This window comes from Lepisma saccharinum, chromosome 27, assembly GCF_977018435.1.
Source record: "Lepisma saccharinum chromosome 27, izLepSacc3.1, whole genome shotgun sequence".
NCBI classification, from domain to species: domain Eukaryota; kingdom Metazoa; phylum Arthropoda; class Insecta; order Zygentoma; family Lepismatidae; genus Lepisma; species Lepisma saccharinum.
This window is the reverse complement of record NC_139255.1, coordinates 32,057,356-32,071,145: the sequence shown is the minus strand read 5'-3', so window position 1 is coordinate 32,071,145 and position 13,790 is coordinate 32,057,356. Positions and strand designations below refer to the sequence as shown.

The following is a 13,790-nucleotide window of genomic DNA, read 5'->3' as shown; positions in this document are numbered from 1 at the left end:
ACCAACAACAATATGAACACGCGTTCTCTTGCCCAAATAAATACATCCGTATTTATGACTTTTAGAGACCAAGAGTAGTATATTTAAATAAAACACTACTAAAACGAGAGTCAGAGAGAGCCTGAGCACATATTTGTAATTTAATCATTATATATTCCATATTTGAAAAAGAAAAAAAGAAAGAAAGCATAACATTATTGTCTGCACATAACACGTTCCCATTTCATAAATAATAAAACTACATCCCATATTATACATACGCACATATTGTACAACGTGTAAAAGGTTGTGTAAATACAGAGAACATAAGTAGAAAATTTTACCCTGTGTTCCTTAGAGGATTTACAAAAAAATTATGAGAAACCAATCTCCTATCTGTCCTATAGGAGATAGACTGGGGGATCTGAAAGCCTGGGCTTTCAACCATTGCAGCGGGGGGCGAGGGGACAAGGGAGGTAGAGGTAGAAATCTTCCTTTTCCTTGGGCCGGCCGTTTCTACCTGGAAACTGGCCAGGCGGAAGAAGAGCGAGCTAGGGTATCCAGTCAGCTTTGCCCGCGGAGAACACCGATGAACGAGAAGCGCGTGGAAAATAAAGTGTTGCGTATGAGCTGTGGTAGCATTAACAAGACAATAAATATTGTGATTTGAATATAATTCGAGATGTGAGATTGATTGATCTATCTCTGCTAGACTAGCTACTCCTCAGTGCACGTCACTGAAAATCGCTACAGTGCGCCGAGGCACAGCTGTCCGTAGAACAATGAAATTAGAGAACTCAGCTCTATCTAACGTTGAGTTTTAAACGCCATGCATTGTAACCAGGGCTTGGCTTTATATGTACATACATATGGACTAAAACTGCTAAATGTGGACTAATCCTTGTGTAAAATTACCGAAAATGATGTAAAGAAGACTTCTTCATAGTGATGTCAAATAAAATTAAACAATTTATCATTTTCCATTGCATTAATACCCTGGTGGCATTTTAACTGTTCACTCCCAATAAGCCCGTCCACACTGGTACTGGAACTGCAACGACATGTGATGTACGACTGACACTACCACTGGTTTGAGAACTAATAACACTGTTCTAAACACGTTTTGTTACAGAAATGAGAGTACCCAATCTTTACTACAGTAATATGAGGATGCTGATTACGGAAATGTTTAAAGTAGAGGAAACAGAGTTGGGCTATGCTTTCCCCCAGTTAAGAGAATTATCATAAAACATCACCAGCATTAAGTTAATTTGCATCTGTCTTTCACGGCATCTCTCATCTATGTTTTCATGCTTTAATTTCAAAATTTGAATTGTATTAATTCTTCCCAAGTGGCCCCCTGGCCTCATTTTGCGGGCGCTCTTAATATATTTATTAAGCTATGCCCACATTGATTATGATTAATTGTTATGTAACATGAATTATGCTATCTTGAAAATAAGAGCCATTCTTAGAAAATGAAATTCGTATTCGTATTCAAGAGGTCAATTTCAGTAAGAACGAGTGTTTTAAGGTGTTTTATTTGTCATCTCAGTGACCGAGTGAGTTTAGTGATCGACACGGTTTCGCCACCGAAGTTTTAGGTTCGAGTCCTGGTTCGGACAGGATTTCTCTGTGTGCGCCTCATCTATATTCCGATCGCAAAAACATTGTCTGGTTCCAAAAGTCTATCCAGCGACCTAGACTCACAAGTACAGGACTTCCACAAGGAGCTCCACTATATTATTTAATACACATACACAGTCCATACACCATGAACAATTAGAGGGTTTTGAAATCATTCAATATGCAGACGATTTCTGGTTTTGTATAACTACCCCAGAAGCAACACAGAGAATAGCTATGACACGATTAATACACAAGCTGCAAGAATAGTTTTATCAAGTAGGATTAACGTTCAACCTTAGCAAATCTCAAGTCATCATTTTTAATTATCGTAGTCAAAATGTATTTCCAAACAATATTAACAATATTTTTCACAACCCAGATGTATCTACATGCATTTTGATCGTAAAAACAATTGATTGGACCCCGCATATAAATCATTTAATAAATAAAGAAAAATCTCTCCTAAATATCCTTCGTGGTTTGGCAACCACTAAATGGGGTAGTCAACCCACAATCGTGTTACCATTTTACAGAAACTGCTTTCGTTGCTTGTTTGATTTTGCGTCTTTCAGTGACGGCGGAGCGTTACCAAAATTGCTACAAAAAATTGATGTACTGCAACGCAAAGGATTACAAGTCTGTTCAGGATCAATGAATTCGAGCCCAAACGTTAGTGTTTACATGGAAAATATCTCATCGTCGAAAACAATTAACATATAAATTCCTTTTTCAAACTTGGGAGAATCATCACCCCTTTCATTTAACATTTGAAACATGAAAAGAGTGGGCGCTTGCAATCGTTCTAGATTCTCTCATCCCGAAATTTTATTTCCTCCACTGTTATTGTATAGATCCTGATGCTTACCAACAGTCTCTCACATATCATTCACGTCCAGTATATTTTCCTCTATTTTCTGAGGCTAACGTCCATCTTTCAGATCATGGTCATCATGCTCAGTATAGAGAAATGTGGCCAGATTCAATTTTAATTTACACTGATGGCTCCAAAATAATTCAGGATGTGGGTCGTGCATACTATATCCATGAAGTGAAACATCCTATCATGACTACCATATCTGAACATAAACTGGACCTAAAATAAACTTTCGTTAACTTTTGAGTTGAGACCGAGACAAGAATGAGAACAAACATTTTCAACACGTTCTAACCATAAAATTCTAAATAAATATATAGCCTAGATGCTATATATAATAGTTTAATCTTGTATTTTTGTCATAGAACAGTCAATCCAATTCGTTATTCAGTACATATGAGCTGTAACTTACACTATATGTCACTGATTGTGATTTGAGATAATTTTTGTTGGTTGGTTGAGTTGGTGTTTTAAGTTCACTTTATGCAGTAAGGCTAATCGGGAATGGACCTGCAGTTTAAGGTGGGATCCGAACCACTATGTGCCTCCACCGGGTATCGAACCTGGGACCCCTTGATTACAAGGCGAAGATGCTACCGCTGCGCCATCGGGGAGGCCCCGAGATACTTTTTGTAAAGGTGCTGGCCAGAAGTAGTTCCATTTGACTAGGGTTTCGAGGAATCCTCATGACAATGACTAAATTGAATAAGTACATTAAAAATTGTCATTAATTGAAGCGTACGCTGAAATGATTATGTAACATTAAACTTGTGTTTCTGATGGGACATATTTATATTCAAGAACAACAAATTCAAGTGCGATTACAGATTTCATAACTCAATCATTTTTTAACAAGAGTCAGGTTGATGTCTTATATTTGGATACAGGAAAGGCCTTCGAATCTGTACATCATGAGATATTATTATATAAACTTGGGTTTTCAATAGGTCTGAGCCAATACCACTCTGAACAGATACCGACACCGATGCCGATACTCTCACCGATTCCCACCGATACCGATACCCATGCTTGAAAATTGTAATAATTAAAACGTTGTTGAAGATACTGATTAATATTAGTACTAGTGTCTTAGTAATTATTCCACTTTAATTATCAATTTACCAAGATTTTAGCTTTAAAATATTCAATAATTACCTAAGAATATTAAAGTACATTACTATATGTTATCCCAAAATTCAGTTTTACACATGGTGCAAAACAAGAAAAAAAAATAGAATTTTACATAACTTCGAGGATAATCAGACTCCGCGTAAATCGCACAGAATTTTTGGGAAGTCCGTAAAAAATCAAAATGCCGGAAAAGTATCGGCAGGTATTGGTAAATAAATTCCGATACTGATACCACGGGTATCGGCATAGGCTAGGCCCTAATAAACAATAAAGGATTGTGGGAATAATTATTATAAACAGAATATGATAGTAAAATTCTCTTCCAAAGTTACATAAAATCAAAATATAGTGAATTTTTTGTGCACCTAATAAAGTTCGATGTACCCTCAAAAAAATACCCCATCTTTGCCGCAAACTGAAATAAATCGGTATTTACGTTTTACTTAGCTTTGGGCCCCCGAAACATCGGATGAAATCGGCGCCGGCGTTGCCACCGTTTGAGTGAGGTGGAGGGGGGATACCCTACCATAAAATATTCTGAGTCCTATCTACTGTCTAGGCGGATAGCCTGCAAGATAAATTTTCAGCTGACGCAAAATAAGAAATCATTCTGAAGTAACTTAACATATATAATTTTTACTCGTACCAATCGAACAACACCTATATATGGACAGAGAGAAGTTATTTTAAGTAAATTAACTTAAATATAATGCAATATTTGGTACTATTATCTTCTGGCATTTTATCCTCCTTCAACATCAGCTGAACCATCCATCCCCTAGGCAGGGGTAGCGCGGCCTTCCCCTGGGTATGTGGAGGGTACGCCACTGGGTACGGAGGAGCTTCTCTGGGAGTGTAGTCAACCCTGGTCCCATTTTAGTGGCGCCACTGCTTCTCTGGCCCTATCTAACTACTGGTCTCATATATAATTTCATTTTTGGCCGACACTTATTTTTCAAGGGAGCATGGCTCCCTTCAGGCACTCCTCCCAATGCTGGTTTTTCGAAGTATTATTATTCCTAATATTTTTGAAGACTCAAATATTCTGTCTGATCACGAAGTTTATCATGCTCGAGAATGTTGACTAAACGGAACTGGACCAACAGTTTATATTTGGATTCGAACCACTGTGCAATATGCCTCAAAAGGGAGTCGAACCCAAGACTCCTCATACCCGATCGTTCAGTTTACCTTGACAATGGGAGGAATTATAATAACGACATACAGTAATAACCACCTATTTTTGCAAAATAATTACCTAATCTCTAAAACAAAGAAGTCAGCTTGGTTCTTGTTTACCGTAATTATTTACATAAATCAGTGCAAGTGTAGTTTAGAACAGTGGCGGATCCAGAAGTTACAGTTGGGAGGGGTGATTTTCAGTCACGTACCTCACCTCACCAAGAAACCATTCTAACCTATTATTTTTGCCTATCATAATTATGTAAACACTATATGGTACTGTGAACAGAGAGCAATAACTTCCATATCCTAGAGATTACTGTTTTGCAAATATAAGGGTGCAGGGCTCTGAAATAGATGGTTATTGTTGTATGTTATTATCATAATTCCTTCCATTGTTACGGTAAACTGAACGATCTGGAGAAAAGTCAATAAAAAAATAAAACAAAAAAAATTATCAAGGCCCGATCACTTTTGGAGAAATGTCTGACAGTGGTTCGGATCCAAATTTAAACTGTAGGTCCATTTCCGATTAGCCTATCAAGCGCATAAAGTGGATTTATATCAAACATTAAAAAATATTCTAAAGCCTGTTAAACAAAAGACAGAGCATTTGAGTCTTCAAAAATATCGAGCGTAATAATATGCCCTAACACCTGACAGTTGGGAGGGGCGATCGCCCCTATCGCCCTCCCCGTGGATCCGCGCCTGGTTTAGAATTAATTCTCGGTTAGGTGAGGTACCGAAATTAAATTCGCCCATCCCAACTGTAACTTCTGGATCCGCCACTGCCCCCTTGCTCTCCGCCTAGACGCTTATGGTTGTAGTATATAATACAGTATTGAACTTAAAATACTCACCTGTTTTGTGTTGGTGTAAATTTACATTTCCTTCTCCTCCGAGCTCTATAAACAGACTTCCGAATGTTGCACAGGTCAACATGGGCGAGTGTGGACTCCCCGATAGCACCCAATTCCTGGCTCAAGATATTCCTTGGTCGTTCCACAATAGTTTCTGCTGCCCGACGTTTGCATTTGTTTCTCACGATATGGCACTGAAGATTTTTTTCTTGTAAGGGGCTGTGACTGTGACAGTCACTTTTGTCGACGATTTCTGTAGCAGAATTATCAGTGTGGAGCGAGGCCCTGCAGCTTTTCCAAGTGCACCTCCAGAAGATATTACCACCCTTCATTACTCGACTCTTCCTGTACTTGTAGCCATCTAAAACAATGCACTCCACGCACTTGTTCGTAATGCACTTTGTAAATTCCATGCTTTACTTTCAGACGCACTCGTTCCGAGGGACCTGTATTGCGACTGGACTGGAACTGGGCCAATGTGTACACGCGCTGTTGCCACGTCGTACGTCGATAAATCGTTTGACCCATAAGCGCGCGTTTGCGCTGAAAGGCGTAGTGCGTTCCAAAGTTCATTCAATGGGAATCAGCACAGCGTTTCTATCTACCCACAAGAGCACATAGCAGTCTACCTATGCTGTTTTTTCCCCTTGCATGCATTGACGTGTGTCTAAGCTTAAACTACGATATTCCATATGTACGTGTAGACAATGTAAGCCATGTAATCAGAGGGAGGGTTCCGATTCCGACTTATCACAAACAGTCAGGACACTGGCGTACTCATGATTTCTTTTCGGAGGGGCTGCAATTCTAAAGGTGGGGGAATACACAATAAAGTATTTTGTAATTACCATTTTCAAAGACAGCAATGTTAATTGGGTATCATTTTAAGCAGGTTTCTATTTACCGCTTTGGTTTTTCCCGAGTTCTTTAGTGCTTTCGCCGACATCCGCGGCAGACTGGTTAGAACAGACCGCTACGACGGCAGAGCTCGGGTTCGAATTCCTGCCTGAGCATTGGTGTTATTTCTGAGTGTCCCTTCATCAACTTCATATATAATCCTCATCCTCATCTTCGCGATTAACCAAAATTGGCAGAAAAGCGAAGTAAAATAAGCTAAAACAAGCAACCGTTACTATTTTCGTTTGAAATTGTTGATTTTCTCAAAATTTCTGGAGGGGTTGTAGCCCAGCTCCCTCCTGGATACGCCAGTGGGTCAGGAAAATGATCGCAATTAAAAGTGCTAAATTCCCGATGTTTTCTGCACTATAAGTATCAGAAATTTATTGAAATTAGCAGTTGTTATTCCAGAAATGCAAAAACAATTGCAGGGTCACCAACTTAAAAAAAAAAAAAGTGGGCTTAAACACTTGAAGTTCACCAAAAAATCCCCCCTTCCATGTATCATGATATTAATGCACACCAATAATGCATCCGTACATAATTTTAAAAAAATATATATTTTGCTGATTTTAATACACATTTCACCACGAATCACGATAACAAATATAATAATATTAATAATAACAACAACATGACAAATAATTGGCTAGACATGGTTCACTATAAGTTGGCTGTATTGCTTGAAAGGCGGGGAGGGGGGACGAATTAAAGATTTTTCAGTGTTGGAAAATGTCAAACCGACGGGCGTAAGCTTATAGATTGTTGCTGCTTTAGAAGTGAAATAGGATCCTGTGTTTGAATTTTTAAAGAAAGCTGAGAAGTACAGAGTGCTGCAAAAAAAAAAAAAAGGTAAATGAACATTATATATGAGGCGTTGAGGATACGAAGGGCGAACTCAGCATTGGGCGATTTTTTTTTCTCTTCCAGAACTTGGTTTGTCAGGCATTAGTGAATATGGTAGATAAGTTATTTTGTTGAAGACGCCCTTCTAACCATATAAAACTAGGGCTGACAGAAGCTCTCTCTATCTTCCAAGAGCGGTAGAGTTCCCTCCGGATACGAAGGGCGAACTCAATAACCTAGCTCCCTGCTACTCGACCCAGTCCACCCCACTCCACCGCTTGGTTGATTCAGTCCGCTTAGTTTAGTTTAGTTTGCCCGTCACTTCTATTGCGCACGTTGGTGGAATGTTATCACACCATCTAATTACGTGAATTATGGATAATCAAGTAGCGGGATACTCCAGAAAGCAAGGGAAAAACGAGAAGCCGTGGAAGAAGGTGGAGGCAAAGAAGAAAAGGAACTACGGCGAAGAATACGTATGAAGACCAGTGTTTCTTTCAGAAAATTTGCTCCGGGGGGGCATTCCAAAGAACCGGGAGGGCGTTGTGAATCTCATCTGCGATTTAACTGAGAATTACCAGTGGTCGCTCGTGGTTCGTCAATGAACTTGACGCTGAGCGTTACAGTTGGGAAATGACGTACAGTTACAAAAAGAAAGTAGGATGCGGTGGCCTAAGTATACTTAGTAATTCAATGTGGAAAGACATAGATTTTTCTTTTTATTTGTCTGTTTAGTCTGTTGTCGAACATTTATAAATATTATCTTGTGCAATTAGCATTACAATAGTAAATAGTAAATTACAAAACATCACCTACTTTTACATTTTATCATCCAGAACAAATTCCACAATGGTGAACCAGAAAAAATATTACAATTATTAAACTCAATAGAACACATCATGCAAAGCTTAAGATGGCATGAAGAATTTACAGCAATCTTATCCTGCGAGCTTTCTTCGTGGCATATAAATCTACTGTTTTCTCCAGAAAATCATCAGTTGGAATCTTAGGTCCCTCAATGCTTATTATCATGCAATGCATTAAAGTTCCTGGTAGCATTCTACTTCTTGTCCTAGCTAGTATCCTATTCATAGCACTGAAAGATCTTCTACGCCGGCCGGCTGCCGTTACGGGAATGGTTAGAAGGACTTCACATCAACTCGAAAAATCCCACGTCAGCTTCTAAGATTTTCAACAATGTGTATACATTATCAAGCATCGACTTGACAAAAAAAATTGTAGGACTTGAGGTCAGCAAGAACTTCTGTAAGATTGGAGAAGTGTGGGCGTTGTTATTTACAGAGGGAAATATAAAGGCAAGAATATTCGCCACACAAAGTAATGCGGTCCGATGCGAGGGAAACAACGGTAGTAGAAAAGTTTTATACTTTGATTTTGTTGTACAATTTTGTCCGGGGGGCGGTATATTCCCTCCGGGGGTGCGGAGTACCCCCGGAAAGGTGCCTGAAAGAAACACTGATCAAGACAGACGAATGTTGTGGTACACTGGCGAACTTTAAAAAAAGGTCTCCCTCCTCTTAGTTAGATTGGAAGGTAGCTGGAAACACTTCATTACTCATGTATTGGATAAGAAAGTAGGGGAAGGCAGTTGCAGACAAGGCCATCACTACCCTATGCGCACGTAAATTTGTTTCCGGAAAGCTTTCTGTTGGAGTCTTGTCAGGCATGATCTGGGCAGTTTGTGGAAGAATTTTGTGTTCCTAACCCCCTCTCTCTCGGTGTGTGTGTGTGTGTGCGTGCGCACGCCGACACCTGTTTCTTTTTAAGTTTAGCGTATTTTTATTGCATCGAATAATTGGTGTTATGGCTGGGAATGAACCAGGTTAGCAATGGGCAAATAAAAAAAGTATAAAAAATACCAAAATTCCTGGCATGAGTAGTTAGTAGTAGTAAAGGTCAGGCAAAGTTCCTCGTGCGTATAGCAACGTGCCATGAAGGCACATTTAAGGGATGTGGTAGTAGGGCACCGCATATTCTCGAGCTCGTCCATTTTAGAGGAGATACGATCAGCACCACGCTCCAGCCGCCTTTTTTTCGCCAAGGTTGTAGTAGAAATGAGAAAATAGAAATGTTTTGCATTCTGCGTATGTGACAGTATTCTTTGCATATTGTCCCTGAAGTATCTGTTAACATCCTAACCCGCAGTTTTTTTCAGGATAAACTAGTTGAAGGTCGCGAGTGGTTCCTGAGAAGTAATGAACATATCACAGAATGCGCATTAGTTTAGCTCACGTTTCTTGGGGGGAGGGGGAGAATGATATACAAATTTATTCTACGAATGCTTACGTCATTGTGACAATGGAGTATATTTTGCAGACTAACGAGGATCTGGCGTCTAGACACAAGGCCAGTATAATTATATGTGAAGTTTGGACTGTGTCCTACGTTTGTGATTGCCTTTCACAAATTTCGTCTCAACACACCTTTCATCCTTATCTATGTGATTACTCAAAAGTGGAAGAAAAGCGAAGTAAAATAAATAAATCAATTGGTCATTGTGTCCCTGCGTTTTTCAATATTTCTTCCTGATCGAAAATTAATGTTTCACCGATGTAATGCATCACTATAGTCATGTGAATTATTATTTTCCGTAATCATAGTGTGCTTCATCATTCCTTAAAGCATAGACTTTAACGCTGTTGTCCTTAGTGTAAACGATCTTAACTGTGTGGAAGTTTTTATATAGGCAAAAAAATGGTTAAGAGTAAATCCCAATTGATTGTTAGAAATTTAAAATATTATAACTCTGACGTGACGCATATTAACTGTTCTTAGTTCGCTGTCAAGGAACGATTTCTCCTAACTAAAAAGGATTCCGGCCTCCGTGGTAGAGTGGTTAACACAGCCTGCTTAAACACCGCCTTGGCATTGTGTTCGTTCGGTGTTCATTGTGACTGTCCCTTCATCAATTTCATCATTTCATCGCTCACCCTCATCGTCGCGTTTTGCCAAAAGTGGCAGAAAAGCGAAGTAAAATAAACCAAATCAAACATAAATAAGAATCTGACGGGAAAAATATTCCATTACCAAAAATAAAATATATAAATATACAGTAACTACTTTGTTGACACTGCATTTTTTTTGGCAGTGTGTAGCTGTCTTAGGGTCGTATGTTCGAATTAGCTGACCTCAAAATATACGAAGAGTGAACGATTAATGGAAATGGCGATGCGCATTTCTATTACTTTAGTAAGCGTTCAGTCGTAAATCCTGTGGACACAGTGTGATTTTCGTGCAAGGAAGGGTTCCTGGGACATCAACTAGGTCGACGTTTACTTATAACATTACGAGGGTATGGATTTCTCTCAACAAGTGCAACAAATGTTTATGGTCATGGAAATTATTTATACAATTTGTTTGAGTAACGTCGTTTTCTACCTCTTGAAATTAATGGTGACTGGATGAAAAGACACACGTGGCAGATTCTAACGTGCTTTGAAGACAGAGGTCTTAAGTTCGAACCATGATTAAGGCATGTTTTCCCCATCACATCCATGTTACCAATCGGTTAATTATTCTCATCGCCACGGATTAACCAAGAGGCAAAAAAGGTAACGTAATATATCCTAAATAGAAAAGAATACAGAAAAGGGGCAATTGTTGATGGAGCAATTTTTTGAATAGTTGTTATTACTAGACAATTAATTCATGTTATTCCTTCTATAACTTCTGGTATTCAAATATGGAATGGAGCAGCTCCTATTTTTATTAATAAAGCTACGGTTAGAAGCTGGGTCTGTATATTTAAGTTTACTGAATTAATTATAATTAGTGCTGCAGCCAAAATAATTGATGACGCTAATGCTTGAATTAAGAAGTATTTAAGTGACGCTTCTGTATTTCGTTGGTTATTTGGTGTAGAAATTAATGGAATAAAAGATATTAAATTAATTTCTAAGCCTATTCAGGCTCCATATCATGAGGTGGAAATAGAAAGGAGGGTTCCTATTGTGAGGGTCAATAGGAATATTATTTTTTTGGGGGTTGTGAGCATTAAAAAGGGAACTGGTTGAATATGTACGGGAGTTACTAGTGGATTTGCTGGAGTAAAATTTTCTGGATCTCCCAGGGTCGTGGGAAATATTAATGAGAGTTGTATTAATCTTAAAATTATAAATATAAAACCTAATATGTCTTTTATAGAGAAGTATGGATGGAATGGGATTTTATCCATGTTGCTATTAATAGATAGTGGATTATTAGATCCGGTTTGATGTAAAAAGAGTAGATGGATTATAGATATCGCTATTAAAATAAATGGTAATAAAAAATGAAAGGCGAAGAATCGGGTTAGTGTGGCACTATCTACTGCGAAACCACCTCAAATTCATTGAACTAGTATAGTTCCTAAATATGGAATTGCTGAGAGTGGGTTAGTAATTACTGTAGCACCTCAGAATGATATTTGACCTCATGGTAATACATATCCAACAAATGCTGTTGCTATTGTTGTTAATATAATTATAACTCCAATAGATCATGTGTGAATATACAAGTAGGACCCATAATATATTCCTCGACCGACATGTATATATATGCAAATAAAGAATATGGAGGCTCCATTAGCATGAATAGTTCGTAGCATTCATCCATAATTTACATCTCGACAGATGTGTATTACTCTAGAAAAGGCTAAGTCTGTTCTTGAAATATAATGTATTGCTAGAAAAAGACCTGTTAAGATTTGAATTGAAAGACATATTCCTATAAGTGAACCAAAATTTCATCAGTAGGAAATATTTAGTGGAGCTGGTAAGTCTACTAATGCATTATTTGCTAGTTTAAGAAGGGGGTGATAAATTCGTGCTGGTTTTGTCATTTGCAATTATTTAATTATTTTTAGAGGCCCATGTGAAAGTCTAGTGATTTTTACAATTGCAATTAATGTAATAAATAGATATACTACTACTATAATGGTTATTATTATAATGGATTCATTATATAATTTTATTCCTGGTAGGGGGGATGTGCTTCTTCAGGTTGTATATGTATCTATATTTTGTAGTGTTGAGGGGATTAATAGGGGGTCTATTATTATTAATATAAATAAACATAATAGTATTAGGGTTACACCTATAATTATTATTTTTGTTCTTATTTTAAATATTTCATTTGGTGTAAGTCTTGTTGTATAAATAAATAGGACCAGTATTCCTCCTAAAAATACTAGAAATAATACATAGGAAAGTCATGTGGATTTTAAAAATGTTGATATTGTTAGGCATGCAGTAATAGTTTGTATAATTAGTATAATCCCTATAGATAGTGGATGTTTTATTTGTAATATTATTAGTGCTATTAACAGTATAATAATAATTAATATTAATTGTATTTTGATATCAAGGAGTAGTTTAATAAAAAATATTGGCTTTGGGAGCTACTGATGATATAATTATATCTTCCTTGATGTTTTTAGAATTATTAATTCATTTATGATTTACAAGACCATTGTTTTTATTAAACTATAAAAACTTATGTTAAGAGTATTATTTATATTAATTATTTTATTTATTAGATTTTTATGTTTTATTTCTCAACGTAGGCATTTATTAGTAACTTTATTAAGACTTGAATTTATTGTGTTATCCCTATATTTATATATAACTTATTATTTTATTAATAATCAAGAAGAATCTTATTTTTGTTTATTATTTATTTCATTTTGTGTATGTGAGGGGGCTCTTGGTCTATCTGTTATAGTATCAGTTACACGTACTCATGGTAATGATTATTTTAATTCTTTTGTATTATTAAAATGTTAAAGTATATTTTTATTTTTTTTATTTTTAATCCTTTTGAGATTTAATAGCTCTCTATGAATGGTGGTTCAAGTTTCTATTATTTTTGGTTGTTTTTTTGTTTTTATTAATAGTGTGGGTTGGTATAGGGGTATGGGGGACTGGCTATTTTATTGGTCTAGATGTAATATCTTACTCTTTAATTTTACTTAGTATTTGAATTATTTTTTTAATATTGGTGGCTAGAAATAGTATTTTATCTATTTATTTTTACCCTTGTAGATTTATATTTTTGTTAATTATTTTATTATTATTGTTAATATTAACTTTTATAAGAAATTTTTTTTTATTTTATTTGTTTTTTGAAGGATCACTGGTACCTACCTTATTTTTAATTTTAGGGTGGGGGTATCAACCAGAGCGAGTACAAGCGGGGGTATATTTACTTTTTTATACATTACTTGCTTCTTTACCCCTTTTGGTTGGTATTTTTGTATTAAACTATAAGGTAGGGGGTTTATATATATATATATATTTAAATATATTAATATTAATATAAATTATTTTATTTTATATACTAGAATGGTTTTTGCTTTTTTAGTAAAAATACCTATATTTTTGGTTCATTTGTGA

At 36.6% G+C, this 13,790-nt stretch overlaps 1 protein-coding gene across 2 annotated transcripts in view; it reads right to left on the bottom strand.

Moving 5' to 3' along the window:
* Window positions 1–6,098, bottom strand: part of LOC145980360 (uncharacterized) — a 33,038-nt gene extending 26,940 nt beyond the window's left edge. The window contains exon 1 of one of the 2 annotated variants that reach the window (XM_083113414.1): window positions 5,656–6,098. In XM_083113414.1, coding sequence (XP_082969540.1) covers window positions 5,656–6,068 — 413 coding nt within the window. In that variant the 5' untranslated portion in view covers window positions 6,069–6,098. The remainder of the gene's footprint in view (window positions 1–5,655) is intronic. The other variant, XM_083113413.1, reaches the window with a different exon arrangement.
* Window positions 6,099–13,790: the final 7,692 nt, after the last annotated feature.